The 26,986-nt window shown below is 39.1% G+C and overlaps 2 protein-coding genes across 19 annotated transcripts in view; one reads left to right on the top strand and one right to left on the bottom strand.

Moving 5' to 3' along the window:
• Positions 1 to 6,574, bottom strand: part of LOC111267157 (scavenger receptor class B member 1) — a 46,448-nt gene extending 39,874 nt beyond the window's left edge. For 7 of the 9 annotated variants that reach the window (XR_002684445.2, XR_002684444.2, XR_002684446.2 and 4 more), the window contains exons 1-2: positions 5,819 to 6,573; positions 3,936 to 5,259 (exon numbers count right to left, since the gene is read on the bottom strand). Coding sequence is in view for 5 of the 9 variants with exons in the window: in XM_086971211.1 (XP_086827337.1) it covers positions 3,936 to 4,193 (258 nt within the window). In the remaining 4 variants the exon portion in view is untranslated. Of the gene's footprint in view, positions 1 to 3,935; positions 5,260 to 5,818 lie in introns of all 9 variants that reach the window. The other 2 variants (XM_086971213.1, XM_022845212.2) reach the window with 2 other exon arrangements.
• Positions 6,575 to 17,491: 10,917 nt separating this feature from the next.
• LOC111267160 (scavenger receptor class B member 1) lies at positions 17,492 to 26,714 on the top strand. Of its 10 annotated transcripts, none has more exons than XM_022845216.2 (11): positions 17,492 to 18,017; positions 18,452 to 18,788; positions 21,615 to 21,772; positions 22,309 to 22,450; positions 22,667 to 22,777; positions 23,091 to 23,189; positions 23,436 to 23,696; positions 24,059 to 24,179; positions 24,301 to 24,486; positions 24,660 to 24,877; positions 26,076 to 26,714. In XM_022845216.2, exons 2-11 carry the CDS (start codon positions 18,600 to 18,602, stop codon positions 26,142 to 26,144), a joined length of 1,554 nt encoding a protein of 517 aa, XP_022700951.1. In that variant the 5' UTR covers positions 17,492 to 18,017; positions 18,452 to 18,599; the 3' UTR covers positions 26,145 to 26,714. The 10 variants fall into 10 exon arrangements, with proteins under 10 accessions (XP_022700951.1, XP_022700950.1, XP_022700948.1 ...); XM_022845215.2 differs by having other exon boundaries at positions 17,494 to 18,017; positions 18,464 to 18,788; positions 24,059 to 24,194; XM_022845213.2 differs by having other exon boundaries at positions 17,494 to 18,017; positions 24,059 to 24,194.
• The last annotated feature ends 272 nt before the right edge of the window (positions 26,715 to 26,986 follow it).

The following is a 26,986-nucleotide window of genomic DNA, read 5'->3' as shown; positions in this document are numbered from 1 at the left end:
GAGAATAAATGCCCTAAAGACCACATATTTGAGACAGACAATTGCCTACTCCTATCTTCCGATCTAACGATGAAAAACTATTTTGCATCTGAAGCGAAATATAAATGATAAACCTAAATTTCGTTAGTAAGCACGACTTCTTTCATCTGAAGACTTGATTGTATTCAATTGCTACGGAATCTAGTGACTTAGATTGGTTTTGGCTTCAATGTCGAAATTGTTATAGATATAATCATTATATGGAGTTTATGAGCTTGGCCCACAGCCTGGTGCAAACGGCGCGCTTTAGAGCAAAGTCATGGACCAATATCTGTTGACACCTGATTTGTCTAATGCTTTCTCTTTGCTTTAGTACCAGTAGGGTCCGAAAGAACTGCTTATATCACGGTACGTCCGTAACTTATGAACGTTTCGTTGTTAAGAGCGCTCGACTTGGTTCATCGAGTGTGTTTACTAACTATAGAGATCTGCCTCGGTTTGTTGAAACTGAGGCTAAAAACGATACGTCCTCATTTTCGCTTTTTGCATCACTCATTAGAAGCGACCGAAGCTTAAACCCAACGTACTTAATTAGAGATTACGATGATTAACCTAATAATAAGTGATTTTCCCAGAAAACGCTTTGTACAAGTCGCAGTTGTTTGACAGTGCCCCAGCTGAAATGGCCAAACCTATTAGCAGAACGTTAAATAATAATTAGATACAACAGGTAAACCTACATTTTTAATTAATTAACAGGTTAAACCTACAAATTTTAAAACCGCTACAGTTTTCTGCGTTACCGTTATGTTTATATTACAAATGGTATGCTCCATAGGAGTATTTCGCGAGGGCCCCATTGTGCGGCAGTGTAGTTCAAACATTGTTTGGAGCTACCTGAACATAAACTAGGCCCTCCTCAGAAAAAGCATTTGCAAATCTGTAAAATTAAAAACTTTGCAGCTGTAAATTTGTCGTGTGACTTACGTCATACCCCAATTGTAGCCCGTTAAGCCGAAAATATGACAATAGTCGGTACAGGTCACATAACTTAGGCTTGAAAAAAAATAAAGTTTAATTTAAAAGATCCATTTAGTGTTTACTAGTAAAAAGCAATATTTCCAGCCGACTAAATAAAAAGCTGTTGCAACTATATAAACGAATTTTTGTTGACTAATACATACGACAGTTGTACAAAAATATAGATACAAAACCTAAAATGATAGCTAATGGTGTAGCCAATAGAAATGCTTGAGTCACAAGCGACGCAAGGTATGTTGCCTCTATGTGATTTCACAGAGAGCTCCAGTCAGCAATCTGACTATTTACAATCACAGATTTAGCCGTTCAAGATAAAACCCCCGAGAGATGAAACCTTTTTGCGGATCAATTTCCGAACACGGTCTCATAAGCAATTCTTATTGTTCTGTTTTACCATGCAAGCTTTAAACTTCGACTTCGCTGGAAGGTAATAACAAAAGCGTATCGCGTATCTTCTCAGTAATTAGAGAAGCCTATAATCTGGTGATACAAGGCAACGTCTAGTTCAACTATAGGTAATGTCTATGGACATAGGGTTCATGGAATGGGAGGGTAACTGCCTACTTGACAATGTTCTGTTGAGGCAATTTTGTGACACACTTTGTGCAATAGATAATGAACATTATCGAGGTAAAGTTTGAAACGTATTCTCGTAGCATCTTCTAGCATTTAACCCTGACCTGACCACATATGGCGCCCATATATGGGCAACAGAGTTCGTTCGTTCGTTCGTTCGTTCAATTACTTTTTCGAATAGAATAGGTTTGCATCTTCTTTAACACAATATACAATACGGCTTAGGTAAGATGTTATAGCTATTTGGGCATGGGGCCGATGATAAGCCGCCAAACCTTCCTGAGTGAATGTGATGCGATGGTAATATTGATCTGTGAAAAGTTGACCTCTCGATAATAAGGTATGTTTAGTAGATTCTTATTATATCATAATCCCATTAACCATCTAGAAAAACTCAATCATAAATACTAATTCGATCATTCGACTCAAACCTCTGTTTTGAGAGGTTTTTTACAAAATGTGTACACCCCTTGAAATATCTATGTACCGTCTTAATTCATTAGTTTTATTGTTATTAAGCTTGAAAGCTATTGTATATTTTGATAAAAGCTAATTTATTACTGCGGCTCGGCTTCAAAAATTTCTTCAGCCGGAGAAAGCATACGTTACAAAACTGGCCGCACGGAAGTTCCTCATTCATATATATATAAATCTTTTACTCGGTTGAGCTATATCGACAATCGATTTACTATCGCAACGAATATCATATAAGCCTTTAGTTGGTCCTGCATTTTATTACAGACACAAGAATCAGGTAATGGTGCTAAAGATGTTGTTGTTGTTGTTGTTATCCTTGACCTAAACAGTGGATCCTTTTCTGTAACCGACTCTTTCGTGCAAATAATAAAGGACACATTTAGAATAAGGCCTAGAATACATGATACTTATTATTATTATTACAGTTATTTATTATCCGATGGTCACAGGCAATAAATCAGTTATCAATAGAATTAAAAAGGAGAGATGTCTGTAATCTTTATGTAATGTTTAAAATAAAATTTATACATATTTTACACTATATGTATATAGATATATATACATACATAAATTTACACGTGTTTATATATAAGAGGGAAAAATAATCAAGTTCTATGATATTCGCTTCCGTATGGATAGAAGTTTGCGTAGATTCCTTTGTGTAGAGGTTATAATAACATTTTTTTCAAGGTTTTCAAAAAGCAACGAACACAGTCGACTACTTGAAAAAGATCACACTTTTAAATATGCTCAAGTTAAACAATGAAGTTACGAATTAACAAAACGTCTCCATTTCTTAGTAAAATCTCTCTATCATTATGTTACTGCACAGAATGTTATTGTAATTAATTACGTTGTTTTACGAGAAGACTCGATGAGTCCTGGAACTGCTCATGATTACTGGTATAGTTCATTTATGCTACAATCCGACTCACGTTATGTTCTAAATAACTTGCAGGCGAACGCCTGATGCCTTTGCCTGCTTACATATGCTTCAATCCGGCGTATAACTTACAACTGGCCCCGAGTAAGCCCTGCATTGACCATTTCATATCGCTTCTTATGCCGTTACATAAAATTCTTCTAGCCGTTATTAAGGTTAATGCACAATTTAAGGGGTTGTGAACGCTCGTTACTGGCGTCTGAATTCTTGTAGATACATGCAAGCGAATTACTTCAGATTACAATAGAGCTTCAGCATAAACGTAAACACGGATGGTTAGCATTTGGAAGAGGTTAATATATGGCAGGACTTATCAGGACCTACGACGGGCGCTCAGCCTCAACAATTTCAATTTTGTTCAAATCATGTCGCCCAACTTTGTTTAGCCTACGCGTATTTCTAGAGCTATGTAGCATGATAATGAAATCTATAACTGGCGAGGCCGATTGACGTTTGCGTTCACGACTATTTTCAGAGGTTTATAATAGCCAGTAAACAAATGTTTAACTGTTTACTTTTTATACGATATACTCATCTTTCATAATAACACTGTATGCGTTTTTTTTTATATTCATTCGATTCCGTCTGTAAGAACAATGCGGCCTTTAAAACGGTAGACCGATTACAGGTTAGGACTATGAATGAATCAATGAAATATGAGAGGAAAAATTTTGCATCCCAGCTTTTAATAACTCTAGTTTGCAACATACGTTTCCGCTAGAAAAGACTATTTCTGATCAAAAATGTTTGTCTATTCACGGACAAATGTGCTAGCGATACAATAATGTTCAGTATCCCATTTTCAACTCATGTGCTTTCATAAATGCTGATTCATCTAAACATTGTAGTGAATGTTTCTAATAAAAGAAAAAAAAAAAAAAAAAAAAAAAAAAAGTAAATGAAAATCAAAGTAACTTACCGCTTTAACTTGCTGTTCAAGTATGGGTGCAAACGTAGTATATGACACCACGCCCAATATACAAAAGAGAAGACCTATACACAGCGAAATAATCACTCGCAAAAGCGGGCTGCAACCAGTCGGCGCTGAATCGTAGCGCTGATCTGAACGAACTTCCTGCTCCGACAAGCGCTGACCACCGCTACACATCGTGAACAACCCGTTTTCTTCGGTATGACACAATACGCCAATTAGTTCATTTTTCAAGCTTTTTTTCATTGACCTCCATCAACGACAGGCTCTCTGTAGTTGATTTCTCCACTCCATTTCGTTTGCGCTATTGGTTTACGATTGGGAACAGCGCAGACATCAATGCAGGGGCACCAATCTTTCAATGTTGTTTTATACAGTTACAATCGTCAAATCATAAGTTACTGGGTACACTTAGTGTCGCGATTTTAGATCAAATCAAATTCTGTGCTATGAAGAGCAGAAGGAATAGGCATACACTGAGGTAACATCTAGAGGCATATCGTCTAAAAATTCAATAATTGACGCTAAACGAGTTGTTGACCTCAAACTGAACGAAAGACACACAAGCAGCGATAAATTCCACATACTTTATGCGACTTACTTCTACAGGTGCTAACATGATTATTGATTATGCAGCATACATGATAACATTGTGATGCTAGGTATGAGACTCAAACGCCTCGTTTCCATGCAGGAATCAATTCATAGACACTAAACAAGCCAGCCAACATTGAGCAAAGCTTTCTGTTTCGATACGAAACGAGAGAAAATGTCGAAGTTGGTCCCTGCTTCCGCTGCTGATCGTAACCATTATGCACCTGTCATACGCACGTTGTTCGTGGAGCTGCTACGACTGACGTTGGCTATACTGTAATTTCAACAAGTTCCTCGTAAATGTGGGGCATCTAAAGTTTCCTACAGACCACCACCTACAACGAGCGGTTCTTCCAGCAGAACGTCGGTATACGTATAAGTTTCTCTATGTATGCTTATATACATAAACTTCAAGCGAACGAGCATGAGGTCACCGCTGGTGTTCTGTCATACGCTTTCTTGCTCGTCCATGGTACAAACCCCATTTCACCTCGACAACTTTTAATCAGTTAGGAATACGGTTGCACTGTGCCGGTCTTTTACTGTTAGAACTACTGCTGCTGCCAATAGCGTCGTTGATGCTCAGTTTTGTTCCATCTCGTAACTTATCAGCGTCACTCAGCTGTCTAGATTTACTGCCAGCGCGAACACCATTACTGTGCTCACTCAGTGCCTCCCTCGATCCTCCTGCGCATCGGTTGATGTGCGTTCCTTTCTCCTGAAAATTTTGAAAGGGGACACAAATCAGCTAACCAACCAAAGCTTCTTAAGCGATAATTACTATCGACCGCTGTTTACCCCTATGTCTAGTGCCTTCCCATAACAACAGTCGCAGCAGTCGTATTCACTGCGGCGTAAAGTGAGGGAACACTTCGATTCAGTTTCGGCTACGACGACGCCGACTAGAGCTATTTCTTTTTGCTTTGCACTACTCTGTTTCGGTCTCTTGACTTTTAGAAAGGCACTCGTTGCGATGCCAGTGACTATATTATTTGACTTTTTTTCGGCGAGCTGCCGCACTCGAATCTATAACGGCGGGACAGCAGACGCAGTAGAGACAACTCAGTAACTCGACAATGCTACGACTACGAATCATAGCAGCACAGGATTTCGAACAATAGTCAACAACGGCTGCGATTCAACGTGGTCCTGCTTGGCTGATCGACCCAAACTCGCCGTTGTGGCCTGAACAGCAATGGGTCCCAGTGCCCGAACTAGCCGGACTGATACTTCAACCTTTTCTGAAGTAAGGCATATACACAGCTACGCATACGCACATTTTCACGCAGTTAATGACGCCAATGAACGACAATCTCAACACACACAGACAACAGCCTGTCGGCCAGTGGAGGAAGGATAGGCCGCCGGCGTTCACGATATACACCGCAACTACAGTGGTGGTGGTCGTCGTAAGCATCTATTTCCTCCCGCGGCACTCGGCTTGCTCATCTGTGACTGTCGCGGCCATGGAGCCAGTACAATTTTAGGCTAAAGGCGGCCGATCCTCTGGCTGTTTAGTTTTTCTTTATGTTACTGCTTCAGCTGCTTTAACGTTAGGCCTCAACAACAGGGCGAGCGACCCACCATCTCTTCTACCCCCCTTTCCCAACTACGGCAGCACTAAACCGATGACTGAACCCTCGCGTTGCTTTCTCTTCCGCGGCATGGGCAATAGTACAGAACACAAGCGCCGTCGCCAGAAACAGCAGCGCTGTCGTCCGTCGAATTGTTTCTGTTTTTGCGGTGGCTAGTATTGGCGCTCACTAGCACAAGTACCCTTGGGACTGCGTTAACCCTTCTGACCCAATGACGAACTTCACGACACTGACAATCAAAAACATTCATAAATTACGTTGCAAATCCCAACTGACATTACTTCAATAGCACCGCATGTGGGTGTGTGTGTATACAGCGCTTGTTTCGAACGGACCCGTGCTTAGACGAGTGACTAAAGGCTCGACTGGTAGCTAACGAATGGAAGTATTTTGCTACCGCATAATTTTTTCCCATACGAAACTGATGATGAGAATTACTAAACAATGACTAACGACGAAGGGGTACAAAAGGCTGATAATTATATAATAATTATAACATATAAAAGTATATATATATAATAATAACATTAATGAACGCCTTTTTATAACTGCTGGCTAGACAACTGATGTTCGGAATATTTTTTTGTTACTATTATATTTACTGAGATTTACTTTATGTCGTCTGTAATAATAGCCTAATTTGTATATCTGGCAAGAACATAAGCCGAGGGCTTTGTGGGAAAATTTTTCCGTAATATATCGTGCATTCGGCATATAACTTGACGGCTTCGTTTGCTAGGTTTTTAACTAATCAATAATTTTCGATTGGTCGAACATATGGTTTTCTTTAAACTTTAAAAAATACAGTAAATCATCGCATTGTTTAAGGTGGGTCCTTAACGCGCCTTCGATTTCTTCTATTAGGCCCCCGCAAAAGAAGCATGTGTTAACTGATGTAAATAACTGATACGTCTCGACGGTGTGATGGGCCTTATCTCTACGCGAGCCAGGCATCGGTTTCGCGCCACAATATACCCTTCGTTTCATAAACGTCACACATTTATATAGCAATATGATGAGTCGTTTTACTATATTTGACGGCTGTGGCACCTGTTTCCTCACCTTTGTGCTCTCATCTTATGGCCGAGGTAGTCCGAGCAATTATTGACGTATGAATTGTAGAGCATAGGAATGAACTCAGATCCTTTATGGCGATAGTTGAATAGAAAAAAAAATTTCGTAAACACCAATAAAAACATGACCAAATAACTGAAAGGCCTATGGAGCTTTCAAATAATAGACGCCCGTGTAGCATGAGACCCACGTAAAATCTAAGCAATAGTTCCCATCAGTAGGTTCCAAGCATCAGAACGATTTAGGACCTTCTCTAATTGCATCGCATAAACCAATCTGTGTACAGCAATCGTATATAGGCGAATTTACTCTGTTTGATAAAATAATTAACCACGATTGAGAAAAATATGTGCCTTTCATTATTCTCTGTTCTTAGTTTTTTCTTTCTTAGTGTATAAAGCACACGCTGATAATTTAGTTATATTTTCTGCGTTATTGTTTTGCTCATTAAAGTCGCACCAACGTGCTACATATGTATAGACCTGAACCTGTATTCAACTAAATAATTATAGCTTTATTATACATGTAATGCTGTGGTGTTTCGTCGGCACAATGAATGACTATATAAAAAAAATATAAGGCCGTGAGAAATATAAACGCCTGCTTTTTAGATGCGAGCTAATTTCAACTACATCATAGCTAGACTAAGCTAATTGGAAATTATTATGTGTTTGTCTCATTCCGATATCCTTGGAGACGATTGATAAATGAATGTGTAAATTTAGCAGGTGTGATTGATTATAATAAGTATGGGATTGTAATATGTGTTGTGTTTTTTGATCAGCTATCCTGTCACATGGAAAAAGTTTAATAGTAGTAGTTAATAATAACACTCGGCAACAACCATGCTTTTCACTGCTCCATCAGATAGATACTTGCAAAAGTTCTCGTAAAAACGATACTTTGAAATGAAACGAATTAATTTTCAATGTGTAAACTTTTGCAGGCCCACTATCTTTTAATAAGCCTTTTACAATTACAGAAATTGGAGCAAATAATCGGCGGTGGTTTTAGTGTGCCCAATTTTAGCTTTCTCAGTTTTGATCTGCCACTATATGCTTTAAGCAACATTGCTGTGTGTAATAATAAAGCCACGAAACGTGCATTTGAGTACATAGCCTTTTATCAACTGAACTGCGGAACCCTATACGGCTTCTTCAAGGAGAAATGTATCGTAACAACCCAATCAGTACTTACTATAATCTCTGGCTTGAAAGGATTAGACGACACCGTAATCGAGAATTTGTCATTACATTCTGTATCGTAGGACGTTCGTGAAACTGCTAACGGGTTTGTCGTACTCTGTTCTTTGAAATAGAGCAGTTTGTGGCTGTGAGTGGATGTCGAGCGGTGTGAGGTATAAAGAAGAAAGGTGATGTTAAGAAAACAATGTCGCCCAAGGAAAGATATCCATTGCTCAACAATCCGGTGATCCTCCACCAGCTTCATCGGACTGCGATGAAACATTATTAATAGTTGGCCAAAGTAAAGCTCAGTTCAGAATCGTGACTGAATGCTCGAATCGAAGTATTCCGATATCGAGTCTTTGAAGAACAAGGATGATCAACATGTTTTCAGTGATATTGAAATGGGCATCCCTGGCCCTGAAGTGGCAGAATGGAAGCCACTGCCTCCTGTCGATAATTTGTCGGCGTATTTAAACGGCTTATTTACGATTCCACCGAACACTCAAAGTTATGGTGCATGAAATAGAAACTATTTAAAAGTTTCGTCGAGAATACTTTTCATATAAAAATTTATAAACCTATAAAATTAATAGAATATATATATATATACGGGTGTCTTACCTTCGATAGGACATATTTTGCATTGCCAGTAGAACGCGCCTTTGGGTAACTTATGACAGCCAATTATTGGTGACGAAGATTATAAAATTATTCGATATTTGGTGGAAATACGGAAATTGAAATGGCTGTTTCAACTGAGTGTTTGTCCTATATCTAACAAATGGTTGCATTTGAAGTGGTACACTGGGCTTCGTTAGATTTACACTCGAGGATCTGTGTTGAATATGTTTTTATAAATGTTTTTTTTTTTTAAATTATGAATGTTTTATAGAAACTGAAACCACATGAATTTGCTTGAAAAAGGCTCTAATACAAAGAAAAAAGCCGCAATAAAACTGAGCATCGTCATTCTCCATAGAAAATGGTACACAAACAAAGGGTAACTAGAACACCTAAACACTTAATCTATAAACAATATTAAAATAACTCAATATTAGATAGGTCGAAGGCTGTCAAAGAAACTAACTCGTCTAACGATCTAAAATGTAATTTGCACTTAAAGTAAATTGTAATAAAAAATAACCGTCAATATGGGTACGATAAAAATCTCGTCATCCACAACTCAAACAGTAGAAAAATTGTTAACCTCCAGTAAAGTATTGCATCTGTCCTCAAGATTGCAAGTCGGAGTTTAATCGTGTGTATGAGTACATATTATAAACGGTCTGTTTTTTGGTTACAGTTAAACCTAAATGGCTATCAGCAAGCCATACACTGAAAACAAATTATGCCTTTGTACATCAGTGCAAAACCCAAAATGAATGACCAGTGGATAAAACTTATCGCTCGAATATCTAAACTAGCAATTGAAGGTTTAATACTTAATTGAAAGTAACATTCGTACGTGTTCCCGCAGGTCATATACCACGAAGGAATGCTACGGGATACTTAATAAGCCCCGATACAAAATACGCAGTTGGAAATGCGTTTTGGTAGGCAAGAGAAATTCGTATGCAATTTACGTGTGTGGGACACGACAGCATATTGTTCCCGTCGGAACCTTGCTATAAACTCTACGTGGGGCGCCGGAAATGCGCGCCAGACGTTAAACGTCCAAATAACCCATCACAAGACCGTGTACACTAAATAAGTAACGCAATTCTACTAAAACATATAATGTTTAAAATATTGACTCACAGGATTAATAAGTAACGTTCATTCTTCTTCTATGGTATAGTCTTCGCTGATATGTTAGCAAAAAGCTTACTAGGCTTACTGCCTTGACGATACTTGATCATCACTGGGGCGACCCATAGCGCTAATAAATGCCCATATATGAAAAAATGGGCCAGCTCATGTCATAAAAACCATGCTAATAGATAGCTGAGGTGAGTATCAATATATAATAAATAAAACTTTATTAGAGTCTAGACAAGTCAGTTTCACGTTTACAGTCCCTACAGATGAGGCTACCTGATTGATCTTTTCAGCGGTTATGGGTGAAGATCGGATGTTGGCCACCATAGTAAAAGTATCAAATATAAATTACAAAATACATAATTTTAATACATTTTTCTGTAACTATTCGTTCAGTACGCTAGTCAGCGTACTTAAGTGAAATGAACCTAATTCTGTATAGTGGTATAGAGAAGGTAGACGGTAATAAAAAGTTTCTAGAATAGTATCTTTATTGCTGTACACCTACATCAATCGATCCGATAAACGTTTCATTTTTCGAGTAACGAATGACCGGCCGATTCTACAAAGCCCAACTGGTTTTTTGATGATTAATTATCGAGTGGCTTCTACCTACAAAACAATGTAGCTTCCATATTTGCATTGGCAAGCGATAATTTTTGCTGATATAGATGATATTTCAGAACTATTCTTGAGGTGACGGTAGACCCCGGTTAGCTGACCGTCCAATCGCTGATCGTTCCTATATTTGCTCTAAATAGGTAAAAGTTTGATGTTTATTTAGAAGATTGCAGCCACTATATAAAGCGAAAAATCGCATAGGAGAATCTCTATATTTTTGTATACCTGAGTTACGATCAAAAGAGTAAAAGGGAATTGGATTAAAGAAAAAGTAATTTCTAATGATATATTGAGGCTTTTTATTGTGTTCCGCTGTATAAACATAGAGGTTCCCTGTTTATAGAACACCAACTGAACATCCATTAAAGCTAAGAAAACGTTGCGACAATACCCTGTTTTAAAGTACCGTGAATATATTTTTCTATTCGTACAAACTAATATGTTAGTGGAATTCAATAAATGGATAATTTTTTAGCTCGATTGTTGGATGCTATCTTAACAGGTGCTCAAACTTGCAACGGTCACCACAAAGCAGGTTCTATACCGGCACTAATTAAAGTAATCCACATCTTCGAACATATCCATCTCCTTCCGCAACAGCGCCAAAGAATTTTAAGATGAGATATTTTTGTAAGCTAGCAAAAGTTCGTATATAGCTTTTTCGTAAGGTGAAATTTAGGCTTGCTAGGTCTTGCGATCATACGAGTCACACGTACGAGTAAAGCGTATTGACGCCTCATCAGGCTTCAACATGAAATTCGAGTTGCTTAGTATACTTGTTCAAGCGATTGCTGTGGAGCGATTCCAATAAAGACCCGAGCGTGTGTTATGTGGAACCTTATCAGGAACTAGCTGAGTTTTTACGCATTACAATCTATGACAAGTGTCTAGACGCTACGAATAGTCATCTCCTATTATTATTATTATCGGTCTGGTTTCGGTGTAATTTTTCGTCGCTCAGCGTTATCGTAACTCTCGCCAGCTGCTACTATACGGAGACTCACTGTCGTCATTGTTCCCTATATGTTGCCGGAATTGCCGGTCACTTTACCCATATAATTTGATCTTCTGCAAAATTCCCGCAGTCCTTAAGCACGGAAATCAACTCCATCATTGCTACTCCAGACGCGTTCGGCAACCGTCAGGCTTGTCGGGATTCGAAGGCGCTACCTTGGTGTCTTGTCAAGTATCGAACTGGCTTCTCTTTAACTTTGGGCTTCATTGTAAAAAAAAGGAGGCACTTAGAATGCCGCCCTGAGAACTTCTACTACAAAAGAATGTACATGTGCGTACCTTAAATATACCTCCAACTGACCATGCGAGTATCGCTCTATTATACCTGTGCTCTGTTATACTGCAGGATACACCTTTTGATTTCGAAACTTGTTAGGGGTCCCATTGGTAATAGAGGCCATCAGCGGCTTGTCTGTGACCTTATTATAACAAGGCCTTAGAAGCAACGGAATTTTTTTGGAAAAGCCATTGAAAAGGTGGTACTAAACCATTCTGTTACCAATTCTATAATTTTAAGTTGCCGCATATTGCTTTATAATCTAGACTGCTTCTTAATTCAGTTATTACGGCAACTAAAAGATGGTGAACAAAATCCGGCGTAGGGATATGCACAACGTGCATTTCTATATTCGCTGTGTTATAGACGCGAACATTTCGAAAAATTATATTCACGGTTTTTGTAATGGGTGCAATTATAAACGGCTCTTACAAGCATAACCACCTGAAAATCTCATTAGATCTAAGTACTTACGCAACTGAAAGAAACAAACATCTAGTTAACGAAAACGCGGATATTAGTGAAATGAATAGGTTAGCAACAAGCCTTTTTGTCATCTTTTTTTTTTTGTATATTAAATCAATTTGATTTATAATTTCATGTGTCACATGAAAAAAATCAAGAGTACACAAGTTTGGAACAAGGAGAGTGAGCTTGACGTTTTTTTTATCTCTCTGTTATTAAGTAATTCGAAACAAATACTTCGGAACTTTAATAGAGCAACTCATCAAACATTCCAAGTCTCCTAATCAGACTGGCAAGATAGAAAAAATTGAATATAGAATGGAATTAATGTTAGACTAAAGGCGAGTGACGTGTTTCCTTACTTCTACTACCTAAAAGTGGCTGTAAAAATACACAATTGATGATAAAGATAAACTGCACTCTGTTGTCCACTAGATCCACTTAAGACTATGTCAAGCTGGTAAGAGAAATCTGTCAATGCACTTGGTAATCCCTTCCAAGCGGCATCGAAGCCTATCTAAAAGCACTGCAATATATAAACCCCCGATGGATAAAGAAGATCATTTAATCTATGAAGCGCTGTTCGTATATGATTCGATCTACCCATACAATTTTGTGCAATCCTACAAATGCCTAAATACGGCGCTATGTTTCACACGTTAGGCAGAAAAGGTAGGACGATTGACCCTCATAAATTTGAGCAGTAAATAGTTTTCCTCGCATTTACGTAGGATACCATTGGTATTATTTCATTTGAAACCCAAGTTTCAAATTGTAAAAGATTTTGTTTTATCTTTACCTAGATCATTTTCAATTTCCCGAAACAACAGTCAAAAATATCAATAACATACAAAATAAAGTTATGTCATGGGCAATCGCAGGGAACAACGTGTCCTTTTAGCATTAGCAAATAGCATAGTATCTATGCTGTTTATAATTTCTGGCCCATATATTTCAGCGAGTCGTTCTTGAATATTGTTTTTACCTTTATATTCACTTATTGGCCCAGCTTTGCCATATGTAACCATTGTTTTCATTATAATTTTATCTTAATCAGCACCTCGATCAAGGTTGTTGGTTTCGGCTTTGTGGAAACTTAGAATTGTCTTTTGTTTCACACTTTACTGAACTTCAATCACGCATTAGAATTAAAAATCTGAACAACGGTGTGTCTATTTTTCATCAGAAAATTATACGGTTTTTCAGGCCGCATTTTGGACCTTTTCAATTTGATACTGCCTCGCGACATGACTCTTGCTATGGTAGGCTGTACTGCGTGAAGATTTACCTGGGCCAGTTTAGAAGCGCTGCATAATAAGGAGTTAATCTGAAGGAAGATCTTAGGAAAAATAAAATATACAGCACCCGAATCCAGCGAAGATGCCATTGCCAACTGGCTGATCATTTGAATGCTCTGCTCTTGACAGCAAACGTAATATGATTTTTTCGCAGGCACAATGCAGGTCTGGACAGCTGAATTTGTAAAACAGCATTTCGTACAAGTAGGAAAATGCTTAAACTTTAGAAAACTCTACACATCAACATCCGACGATTGAGTTTAGATCAAACAGCTTTGATAATCGTAATCAAAAATTTCATATACACAAAGAAAAAATATCTTGATGTCAGGAGAGTTTTACAGAACCGTTTAAAGCATTTTGTGTCTTATACATTATACGACTTTTGTCGAGTTTAGAAAATAAATTTAAGAGATTTACCGGATGTCCTTATAAAGGTACCAGGGGGCCACAAACGGTGTGATGTTTGTCACAATTTCTCTCGTATCTGAAGCTCCTACATGTATTGTGAGGTTCGTGGAAGCCTGTTTTCCTGCAGATTCTATCAAGGAAACCATGAACATTGAAGCGAGTAACGACATGCCTGTTTAGCCGGTCGATATTTCTACAATTGTTGCTTGCCGCACCCGAAACAAAAAAAAATCCCAACAAAACCGTGAATCTTCGCTCCCTGTTCCTTAAGGGTTTTAGTTGCTGGGAGCTCAAAATGAACTAGCTTCTTAAAAAACAATGGCAACTCAGCTTAAAGCTGTGCGATATTCCGGGTAGTTCAGGTGCTCTTTTGAGAAAAGAGGCTTTGACGCAATTGAATTGCTTAAAATGCTTCATTGTAAACTCGCCTCAAGTGACGTGTATTTCATACTTTGCAATTGGATCTACTGTGGGGTCGAACAAGTTAAGAGCCGTTGCAAGGGCAGGCGAAGGACGATTCGATCGTCCATGCGGCTAACACTGTTTTCCTGCATATTTTGTCGACGTATGCAGCGAAACTTCTAGCTTTCTTGGAAAAGAACAGCTCCATGTACGCAAATCGGTTACATAAGTAAGAAACAACCAGGAAGTACCAGGTGTCAGTAACTATCGTCTTGCCTCCTCGATCTGAACTTTATCACCTACGTATTGATCAGGTTCGGAGTCAGTCCAAAATCTATAACTGCCTCGTAAAGCCAGGTTAGAGCTTTCCACACCTATTCGATCCGTATATTACTAAACTGTTCACATACAAGATGAATTCGACTGACCTCCCCAATCATCTTATATAACCAGGGAGGCATAAGTTTTTCTCCTAAAATATTGGAGATCTCTTTATAGAATCGCAGGCGGCTTTCCGGATCACCTTCTCATGCACCAATCTTAACCGGTGCATCTTCCAAGCCTAAAAGAGTCATTATACGATTTAAAAATCTAGAAGGGACATCCAGCTGTAACGCAGATCTGCGTTTTGAAATGTCAAGGTACCTACGTTTGTGCGGAGTATTCGTTGCTTTTCAAACTACAGTTTGCAAAGCTCTAAAACATGTCGCTCTTTTTAAGGTAGTTGGAAACTGATATGTCTAAAAGCATCGTAAAATGGCTTAAGAGCATTCTCCAGATAAATGAAGTCATTCTAGATAACGGTTTCTTAAGTAAACAATAAGTTTGGTTTAAATTTACTACTATCCTCAGTAATCATCAACGGCCCACCGAGCGAAAATACGTAGAGACACCCATGGCACCTCTTTCTGTACGCTGACAATTTCGCGTTACTAGAAGCAACGACCATATTAACGACTTTCAAAAAGTGCATCGACGACCTCGAACTTAAAATTAAAATGCGAAGTATCGAAGCAATGAAATGACAACGATAGATTTCATTAGGTCTGGAGTCATAGTAATCCCAGATGTTAATTCCGTTACTTACCTGAGTCCTCGGACGAAGTCGACGATTATTTGACAAGTACGTTACCAAAAGAACACGGAAGGCTCTGCTGGATAATATAACGACACAGAGATCTATGCAAATTCCTACTATAATGGCGATGACCCTTTTTGATTGTGCATCGTACGAACTCCCATTGATATGATATGAGAATACTTCAACGTAAGTCAAAAATGCGAGCTCATTCGTGAAAGTTCGGCCTACCTGGAGCCTAAACTCGGTCTCCACGTCTTAGGCAAAAACCCATTCGCCTACTTCCTCTGTCAAACACAGGAAAGACTGAGACAGTTTGACTTAGAGAAGTGGAAACCTCTGAACATGAATATGACACAAATTTCTGCAAAGTTAGTGCAATAACTAGTCCCGCAAAAACGGAAAGTGGAAGAACCACATCGTGAATTAACACGCGATGCGCAGGTTTTTTAGTTATCACGGATTACGTCACAGGGGTCACAGCGATTGCGAAGAACGCCGCAGCCGATATGCAGAGGGCTCTGGCCTGTCCTCTCTCTCTCCGTAACGCGTAAGCGCGCATGTCAATGACACCGTACACGCATGCTTCTTTTTCCAGATGTCTTTTATAGCGTGTTGGATATGCAATGTTGCTCTTGTAACACGATTTCGGAGCAACCGGTGTTAATATATATATATATATATATATATTAAAGTTGTGGAATAGGATAACCGTTAACATACGATAATGCGTTTGTAAAGGGAGGTGAAGAATATATAAAGCTTTCATGTTGCTGCGGAAAGATTGGGCTTTAGACCAAAATGACTGTTGTACGGTAACTTTACCATACGTCTAATTTGTTTGTATAATGTTTGTAATATTTATATGTAGATCGGCATTACTAACATATTATAGATCTACCACGTGAAAATGACGGTCAAACTATTATCACTCAAGGCTAGTAGATTCTAATTCAGCATAGCCAATATGTACACAGAACGCACAGCGAATAGTAAGCGATCAGTGTTTGAATGTTGTACAGCGAGCACTAAAAAAATATATGGAAATAGTTCAGCAAATGAAATTCCTTATAATTGTTATCATTAAAGCCTTGCGCCGGAAACTGTAGAGCTGACCCCAAATACAAAGCAAACTTTTCGAGTTTGTACGAAACTTTGTGTACTGTAAAAACATTACGAAAGTAACATTCCCAATAAATAGAGAGATACAACTACTGGGTACGCTAAAAATTAGTTTACTATATATCAAATTAGACTGTGCATTCGAAAAAATTCTGACTACGTACATCGGCATTGCTTGTTTTTTTTTTCTAAGAAAACACGCTATACTATAAAGCTGAGAATTTCTCTTACATTATAATGTACAGCAAAAAAACCGCCACGGCGTAATAAGCTATTCAGCTAAATCTAATCTTCTAAAGCAAAATTCGTGCGCAACAACAGTTACACAATTCTCTCTAAAATGTTACGTGTCAGATAGGTCTACGATACCAGTATAGCTGACGCTAGCTGACGCATATTGGTTATGTACCTAACACACAAATTGAACAGTGAAAGTAGCTTTGCCCTCATGCTTGCCCTTTGCTCGTCTCGAAGTTGCAAAAATCCAAACAATATTTTTACTGCCTCAAATAATGGTCCAACAATTGACACCTTACAAGAGTAAGGAAGGTATATCCATCCAACTACAGATAACGCTTAGACACTACTGAGCCCAGACTGAGATTGGATGGCTTCAAATATTGACCGACGCGCGTTTGTGAGAGTCAGTGGTTCGTGTATCAATGGGAAAGAAACAAGCCGACGGCGACGCGTGTGCCAAGTGGAAACGCAGTGTTAATCTTGGCTTCTGGTTAGAGCCGTTGTCAATTGTTGAGGGTGCACGGGCCCAGTAGTAACGATGGGAGAGTTGTAGGGTGCGCAGTCGCATGTCGAGTCCCATCTCGCAACTGAAAGGCCGTGAGAGAATTACTGCTTGTACCAGCAACGGTTAGAATTATGTCGGCAAACATCGCACCCAAAAACAGAGAACTCGGACGCGACAGAGCCGTACTCCAGAGGTTTCATATGTGGTGCGGAAACCAGCTATATGGCTTTCATTGATTCTACCTTCTCACATAACAGCACTTTATAGGGGAAAGTAGCCCCGAGAGTGTCCCCACTTGAAAAATACGAAAGCCAGTCAGATAAACGGACATTACGTTATTACAGCATTTATGAAATGGCACTGGTATCGCTGCAGACGCCGCTGGATTGAATAAGTGCCCTGGACCTGTAAAACATTTCACCGTAATCGGTATGTTGATAGTCGCTTCGGCAGCGCATTCAGGTAGAGCATTAGCTCAGCCAAAATTCATCTACTCCTGGCTATCTCTGAAGAATACATTTATTCTTCTGTGAAAAATCTGTGTAATGAAAAATTTCACAAAGTTGATAGGACGAAAAATTGTTTTCGCTAACCGTTTCACCTGTTGACGTAGTTTACGTGAACGATTACCTCCTTACATAGAAACCCTTAACTTGTCCTGTGCACCACGTATGGAGAGAATTGTTAGTCTTTCATTTTGTACGAAAGTGAGAGTTTATAAGAAGACTAATGATATGTTCCTCCGAGATAGTCCGTGATGAAGGGCAGCGATTTTATAAAAACCGATGTGAAACATCTCTGCTAGCCTAACATTTAGCCTAATTTAGTTTACATTACGCTTCAATTTAAAGACATCTGTAAAGGTGTGCTTCCAGACTCAACGATGCACCAAAGACCACAGAAAAGATCACGTTCCTTCTGTGTTATGGAATGCACCTTAGAGTGATAGTAAATCCACTGGATAGATTGATCAGGCGCAATTAAGTCGGAAAACGGATACTTCCTTTCAAAATGTGTGGCGGTAGTTTCTGTCAAAGCGAGCTGAACAAGCCAGGAGGTCATCGCTCTGAAGCTTCAGTCGGCAGGTGTACACCACATCTGGCAGTGACCTGTAGTCTATGTATTGGACTATTTTTCTGCGTCTTTGGAATGGTGTCCTATGCTGCCTTTGGACCAATTTTAAGGCAGCAAGTCAAAGCGGTTAGTAACCTATCAAATGTACTTCGATTTAAATTTTTTTTGTTCTTCTAGAGCACAGGGTCTGCATACAAACGAACAAATGTTTAAATAGCGCCAGACCGAACACAACGGCCAATCCGATTCTTATATCGAGTAAAATCAACCATTAGACATTAGTGTCTACTCACGGCTTGTTTGTGCCCAATTGTTGCAATGTCTATGACGAACAAAGCAAATGTTTTTTTTTTTAAATTATTATGTGTAATCTAACTAAATTTATACTCCAACAAATATCAAAGTACTTCAATCGCTTTAATCATAAACAGATTATTTAAAAAGTGGAACACGATCAATACATTCAGCTCTTATGTGTACGAGGTGCTCGCCGATGTTCGCGAACTCTCAATGATGGCGCCCACTTGACCCTAACGGAAGGTTCAAGGATCTAAACCTAAGGGTGATAGCGGAAAGCTCTATCGCGTAGCCAAAAATTGATTCCACATTTTATCAAACTGCCGCTTGTATCGTTAGCTGGAGCATTTCTCTGCGTGTCTAGTATCATCTTTTAGCGGAATTTCGCGATCTTTTGTAGACGGTTTCGACGCCATTCGTGTCTTATGTATGTGGATACATATTTCGAGGCTTTCGTGTCAACTTTGCTTGTATGTACAATCTGATCAAAAGACATACTGCGGATAGCCATTCCACAACAGCTTTGTAGCAAGTCAATGATTAGATAGTATTCCGAAACTGTGTTAAATAGTGTTCGTTCTTTTAAGGCCGTTGCTATTAGAGTTGTCGTATTGTGTTGCTAACATACCCGAGAGTAAGACTTCCGTGTGATGGAGCCACGATGGCCAGCGTTATCGGCCTAAATACGAAGGTCACTGTGTATATTCACAGATACGTTTCTTAGTGATAGTATTTGAGTGCTATCTAATATCTAGTTCTGTTGAGCGCGCCAATATTCGCGTATACACAATACGGTATAATTAATAGAATTAAGGAAGTACTGGGACACAACTCTAATACTACGCATTAGTTTTTTGACGAGCCTGCAGCACCGGATTAGACGATAAATCAACATATATTACGGCTTCACCTCTGACAGTTAGTTGATCAAGCTAATTGCTTCAAGGTGGACTTCTTTCCATAAATTGATGGTGGGCTGTAGTACATTTCCACACAGGAGGCTTGAGCCTCATAGTATCATACTAGAATTGCCCGTAACGAATCGTTAATAGGTCTAACTTAATACAAGGATACCGTCAACTTCAGACTAACTTTAAGCTTCTTCCATATTTAATCATTACTGGCCTTCTGTGATCGGACCTGGCAAAACCTGCTGAGCAAACACGGCAGAGAAAGCAGACTTGAATCTCTCAAAAATATTTCGTTTTAGCGACTTGAACGCCGACAGCAGCGCAGCTTGAGCTCACTGCTAGTCGTTTTTTTCCACAAAGGACCCAATCACGAGACGCATCCGTGCTTCCGCTAGCGAACCATGTCTCCACCGTTACATGCAAAACTAATATTAGCAACAGAGCTCATATGTACAGTTAATGTTTCATCACGTAATCAGCTAACGGCTCTTTGAAGCACCATGTTCCGTAAAATAACTGTGGTAATCGATAAATGTAATGTTACACATAAATGACAGATTATTTATATAGATATAGTATTCCCCTAAATATTACTAAAATGCTACGTCGGTACCATGTTGATAAGGGAAGCTGACGCGGACGTCATTCCAAGACGGAAACTCAATCTGTTTAAGTCTTGCGCTAGCTCTAAGGGTGGCTGATTATACATTGATCATTCCCGTTCTATAGAACAGATTGACCAGTGGCTATCACGTATACAGTTATCCGGGCCACAAGAGCCTGCCATAAAAAAATATGCTTGTCATTTATTACAACGAGATAATGTCCGTTTAAAAATCCGAGTAAGCATCATCCTTCAACTTCCATGTTCCTTAAAAAGGAATAAAGACACTTCCCCGTTACCAGGATAAGAATTATAGATATTGCCACAGACATGCTGGCCATTGCTGTCATTGTCCAGTAGGGGGCAGCAATTGGGAGACCTCGAAATGCAGCACTCCGTAGAATGACTACACGTTTGAATTCAGACAATACTCCAACAAGCGACATCCGCTGGTTCGTTTTCTCTGTATGAACTGGTAAATATCGCTCGAGTGTCGTCACGGCCCATAGTTGATCCATTGTACGCTCTACGGGCTTTCGCCATGCTGTGCATCATCGTTCCGATATGAGACTTGCCGCGATGCCGAACGTTGCTCTTGTTCTGATATGTTTAGCTATATATTGGTTAGACGATCATTCGGAGTGGCATAGCGCTCTGCATTCTCAAGCAAGCACCCATTCCCTAAGATAATCCCTAAAGCCAATGAGTCAGCACCGTTGAAGATAGTGTTTCGCAGGGGTTTGCTTGCTCGACACGCGTCGACGGAGATCCCCTCCGCGGAGAGAACTCTGCCGATTGAGAATCGTACGCTCCAAAGCATTGCCGGCTTAACGATTGTTGTATTAGAGGTAATAAATAACATAGAGTCTAAAAGTTTCGTGTGACGCGACATGAAACAGAACCATTAACTCTACGGTCAAAGATAATCCGATCGGCTTCGTCAGAGGTATCATTAAGAATGTAAACGTTGTGAATAGAACGGGTGAGCTCTTAGACATACTTATCGTGCCACCGTTGACTCAGGCTGCATGACGTTTATGATGAAATCCAAAACATACCTCATGTAAGATTACTATAGCGAAGAAAGTTCATCGAGCGGTTGTCGAGCGGTGACTCAGACGTTCTCTTTGTCATCCACAGAATTTGATAATTGACCCATCAAATGAAGTTTACGAAAATTGGAAAGAAACGCCCGTACCGATTTACGTCAGCATGTTTCTGTTCAACTACACAAACCCTGATGACATTATTCTCGGTGCTAAACCAAAACTGCAACAATTAGGTCCGTTTGTTTACAGGTAAATCAACTGTTTGTTTTCGGTCATCATTGAAATCAGATGATAAAGTCTATCTTTAGGTAAATACGAAAAGAACATCAACAAGTTAATCTACCTGAATAACCGCTTTGTCTTGACAACTGGCAGATGTCGCTTTTCCCTTCAAAGTTCACGTTCTATATATATACTAACTCTATATCTATATATATATATATATATATATATACTATATATAGGACCTTACATCTCGAACGAAAACAATATTATGTACAAGAAGATTTTTGTTTGTTAGAACACCAGTCTTCGAAGCAGTGGGTTAGGTAGCCGAATACTTGGATGAAGAAACCCGCCGACCCAGTACAACTAGCATGCATTATTAAAAAAATTAGGTTCACGTTGAGTAACTCTATCACAGGTACACGATTTCGATAATACCAGTTACATATGTAGTCGACCGTACATTTTCACAATAGGTAGATCGTATCAGTTGAACATAATGACGATGACTGATCTAAAATAGTTTTATTCTGGGTTGATTGCTTTCATTGTACCCTAAGAGAACGTCGCCAAAAGGTCAATATCACCTTCAACGGAAACGGTACTGTATCTTATCGGCAACTATTGTCGTATGAGCATTTACCGGAGCTAAGTGCAAGCAGCCTTGACGTCAAGTTGTACACGCTCAACGTCCCAATGATCGTAAGTTACCTTACGCACGAACTTTCAAAAATTGCATTGCTCATTGAGAGAAATTGAATTTACTTACTCAAAGATTATACAAGAATGCAATACTGGTGGTCGACTTCAAAGGTAACAGACCCCGCAGCCATTGTGGAGTGTCTTATATTCCATAGTTCGACTTACGTGTTTCTTGAGTAGACAGTGAATTACTCTTAAAGTAGATTTATTTTTTAGGGAGCAGCTTACAAGAATAGAAAAACGCCTTCAAACGAAGAACAGCCTATGGCTTCTGCACTTGAGGAAATGTTCAGTAAAATGAATCAGTCTCTCTTAATTCACAGGACGGTACGTGTTATTTCAGTTAGCATGCTTTTTGCTAGCAAACGCCTATCGTAGCCGTTAGAGTGTTAGATACGATATGGTCTCTACCAATGTGTGGAACTTCTGCATGAGCTGAGGAGAAGAAGATAGGATTCAGCTTACATAAGCTGTGTATCAGCAATCGCGGAATCCTTAACTACGTAAATGTACACGTTTCACGTTACATTAACTCATTGGACCGCTTCAAAAAGCGTACTTTAGTTAAATAGTGCCACGGTGAACGTAGAACGCTTTATTTGAAAAAGAAAATAAAGTTCGATTGTTTGTGCAAAAATAGGTACGCGAACTTCTGTTTGACGGTTACGAAGACCAGATGCTCAAGCTTGCCAAGCAATGGAGCTGGTCTCCAATAACGCGTTTTGGGTACCAGATTGATGTGAGTACATCGATAGGCGTATTGTCAAAACATAAACTGACCAGTTAGGTTACACTTATATCGCTAAATTTATGATGGTGGCGCGACAATGACTATTCTAGAAAAGTTTCCGTTTAGTGTAGGCAAGTTCCTTACAGATACGACGCTGCTTGATAGATTATATACGGGTGTATCATATTATTAATGTTACTGGAACAACGACAAGTTATACGCAACTGTTCCTACTGAAGTTCCTTTATTTCGCAGCGTAACAATAGCAACGATGGGATCTACACCGTATTTACGGGAGAAAATGGAATGGCCAATTACGGCACAATAGAAAGCTGGCAGGGAAGACACCGTGTAATAGGCTTTCGTAAATCATGTAGCTTTATCAATGGCACAACTGGCGAAATGTGGCCACCGTACACGCTCACGTCAAAGAGTTCGCTTCTATTTTTTACCTCGCCTCTCTGTCGGTCCCTTCGGCTGGATTTTCTCCGCAACGAAGTTGTCAAAGGGATCCAGGTAAGCCAATACGTTTTTGTCTCTGTGTTATATTTGAAATTTTTGAAAATATATGAATAACAGTCGCGTCATCTTCGCCATTGTATAAATCGAATGTTTGTGACAAATGCGATGATATTCTGTTAGAGATATATTATATAACGTAAGGATTACGTTGTGCTACTCCGTTACATGAAACAACTCTGTAGAAAATAACTCTTCAATGCTGGAGAAATAGCAGCTGCTTATGCTTTAACTGTAATGACTTTTTAATAGTAAAGAAAGGGTTGTTAATAGTAATTTTATATAAAAAAATGCTTGCAGTTTATGCTATTGAAGATCTCTTCCAATTCACAGCTTTTGTGTGTATGGTCGGCTTGTAGGTTCTGCGATATCACCTTAATGAGCGCCTGTTTGACTACAGCATTGAGGAGAATCAGTGTTTTTGTTCGAAAAAGAAAGGCAAGGATCCCGAATGCTTCCCGAACGGTGTCCTTGACCTCAGTAGGTGTCAATCTGGTATGTACTGGTATTCGAGTTACTTATCATTGTAGCAGGCAAGAATAGGCAATTCGTTGAACGGCAAGTTAGCAAACCTTTCGTACTCGTTTGTTGGGCTTTACAGATGCACCAATCGTGGTATCCCTTCCTCATCTACTCTATGCCTCCCCGTCCATTACTGAGGCAGTAGAAGGCCTTTCTCCAGATCCGCAGTTACATGAATTTTTTATGGACGTCGAGCCGTCCATGGGAATTCCTTTAAGAGTGTCTGCTAAAGTACAAATGAATGTCATTGTTGATGCCTTCAAATGTGAGTATAAAACCTCTATATAAATTTTACGATTCTGGCTCGCTTTTTTTTCATGAACATTCCTACAATACGTCACTTAACAAAATACAATCATTCAGTAAAATAATCGTTTGAAGATAAGCCGCAGAGGTAATGTTTAATTACAAAACCCTTATATTGTGCTTTTTGCATAGACTTCAAATACTTCGAAATGTTCGAGACAAGGAAATTCCTGCCGACATTCTGGATCGAAACTGCCGCCGTAGTCAACGATGATTTTGCCTTTAAGATCCGTCTCGTTGTCCAGGATCTAGGTAGTTACGTGAGCTTCGCTTCATATGCCTGGGTGCTTATTGGACTATTCATCATCATGTTTACTCTTGGCTACGTTATAGCGCATACGCGAAGATCGGTACGTCGTAAGTACATGACCAAAGTCCGGCCTGACGTTGCAAAAGGCACAGAAAGGCCGGGCAAGAGCCTTGATACATATCGCGTTTTCAGAATCACTGATAGTTCAGGCACAAATTCTGGAAGTAGGGCATGTTATGATAAAAACAACTGCACGATCACTAAGCGTATGGTCAAAAGATCAGCGATATGTAGAGGCACTCAAATCAAAGTAGATAGCACTGAGCAGAGCGATAACATGAACGCGGACGAGTTAAAAAATGAATTTAAGAGTGACAGTAATCTAAAGCTAGAAGAAGAGGATGAATATAGATTCGGCAATGCCTCGCTAATACAAAGCCCGGAGGATAAATCGGAAAATGTGAATGATCAAAATACAAGCGTTCCTAAATCAGTACTTTCGGGCAGTCGGGAAAACCCAATCATTGATAACAACTATAAAATCCTAGTATCTACTGAACAGGGTGGCTATCTAAACGCCGCTTTTGAAGAGGAAACATTACCATACAGTGCAAAAACTGAAATAATAAGCACTCTGTAAATATAGTCAATCGAATACGAACCTTGTCTCTTAGAGAAGACACCAAAATTAAAGTAAGTACTTATCACTGAAAACTTGGCCATTTTACGCATCCCATCTCGTACTTATATCGACAGCTTTATACAGCAAACCTTTGGAGGTGTTCATATGAATTAACCCGTACTTCCGAAAAAATAAATAGCTAATGACATTAAACAATGAAGAAAATATGTGCTATCCTTTCGTGACATGTCAGTGCATTTGGGGTCAGAGTGTTTTGCAATACAAGTTTCTGGGTTCGTGTTTCCTATAGCCGACGAGGGCAACGTTTGAACGCTGTCTTATTACAACAACACAAGCATGACTAACCATCTTCCTACTTATCTGTCCAAAATACATACGTAGTTAATGCAATAATATGTTGTTGAAATTTTTAAACTGATTCAGGTCCGAACAAACATTTTACCTGGCAATCTCTTTTATATTGTATTCATCCTTTTAATTTGGCTCTCTTTAACATCTTTTTTGTTTCATAGATCCTATAGATACACTAATTACTTTTAGCTGCACTTCATTCCTCTGTAGTATGGTTAATCAATCTATCTGTATGCCCTTAACACTTGAGCTTTTTTCTGTCCTTTGGTCCTGTGCGATTGTTCATTGTTATTATTGATTTCAGAGAATGGGACAACCTTCGCCTTACGGCTACAGTACTATCAAAATGGCCGAAGTCGTTACTGGTCGTTGAATTTCTTTATCGAAAGGCAGACTATACGCTTCCTGATGATTTCTTTCGGCGTCCAAAAGCATCGGCAAGAGTAATAGACGCGTTTCGCGCATAGGTCTTTTAACATTCTCGCGCGAGCAACTAGACTAAAGTCATTGACATTCCGACGAACCATAACCATGTCCTTTCATGCGCCGCTAAGGAAAAAGTTCAGCGGGAAAAAGGATCGTTTGTGAACGTCTCGGGGGGTTGTCGACTAATAGTTTTTCGTTGAGAAAAATAGCAAAATGCTATTGGCACCGAGAGATTACCGAATTTTTAGCTAGTGACACAAGTTTCATACTCATTTTATACGTTCTTATCTAGCAGAAGCTAATGTATAAATGCTCAATATTGTCAAGGTGAGTAGGTATTGTAAATAGAAAATATTAAAATGAGTAGTATTCCTACTATTGCACAGTTTGTTATGCCACAAAATAATCCGTGTTCCCAACTTGACATTTATACAATGAGCCGATTTTACTGACGCCTAAGTATTGTAGCAGGAATGACTGCTTGGCAATAAAAGGATGTTTCTGAGATTTCCATTCATTGTTGAGTTTTTTTTTTGTAGTATTAGGTATTCATTAAATAGGTAAAAATTAGATTAGAAATTAAGTAGGTAAATGCCGTTCATCAATCATTCATACAAAAGAGATATTTTTGGGCCTAATTTTGGCAAGTTCCACAAGTTTCATAGGCGAATGATGCCTATGAAACTTGTGGATCGATACAGCCGACGTACTGCGCTTACGTACGTTACGTTATGTAAGAATCGATGATGCAATTTCAACCATGAAAAGGAAAATGAGAAATCATGGCTG

This window comes from Varroa jacobsoni, unplaced genomic scaffold (genome assembly GCF_002532875.2).
Source record: "Varroa jacobsoni isolate VJ856 unplaced genomic scaffold, vjacob_1.0 scaffold_1153, whole genome shotgun sequence".
In the NCBI taxonomy this organism is placed as follows: domain Eukaryota; kingdom Metazoa; phylum Arthropoda; class Arachnida; order Mesostigmata; family Varroidae; genus Varroa; species Varroa jacobsoni.
Note: the sequence above shows the minus strand (reverse complement) of the source record. Positions and strands in the feature narration are given on the sequence as shown.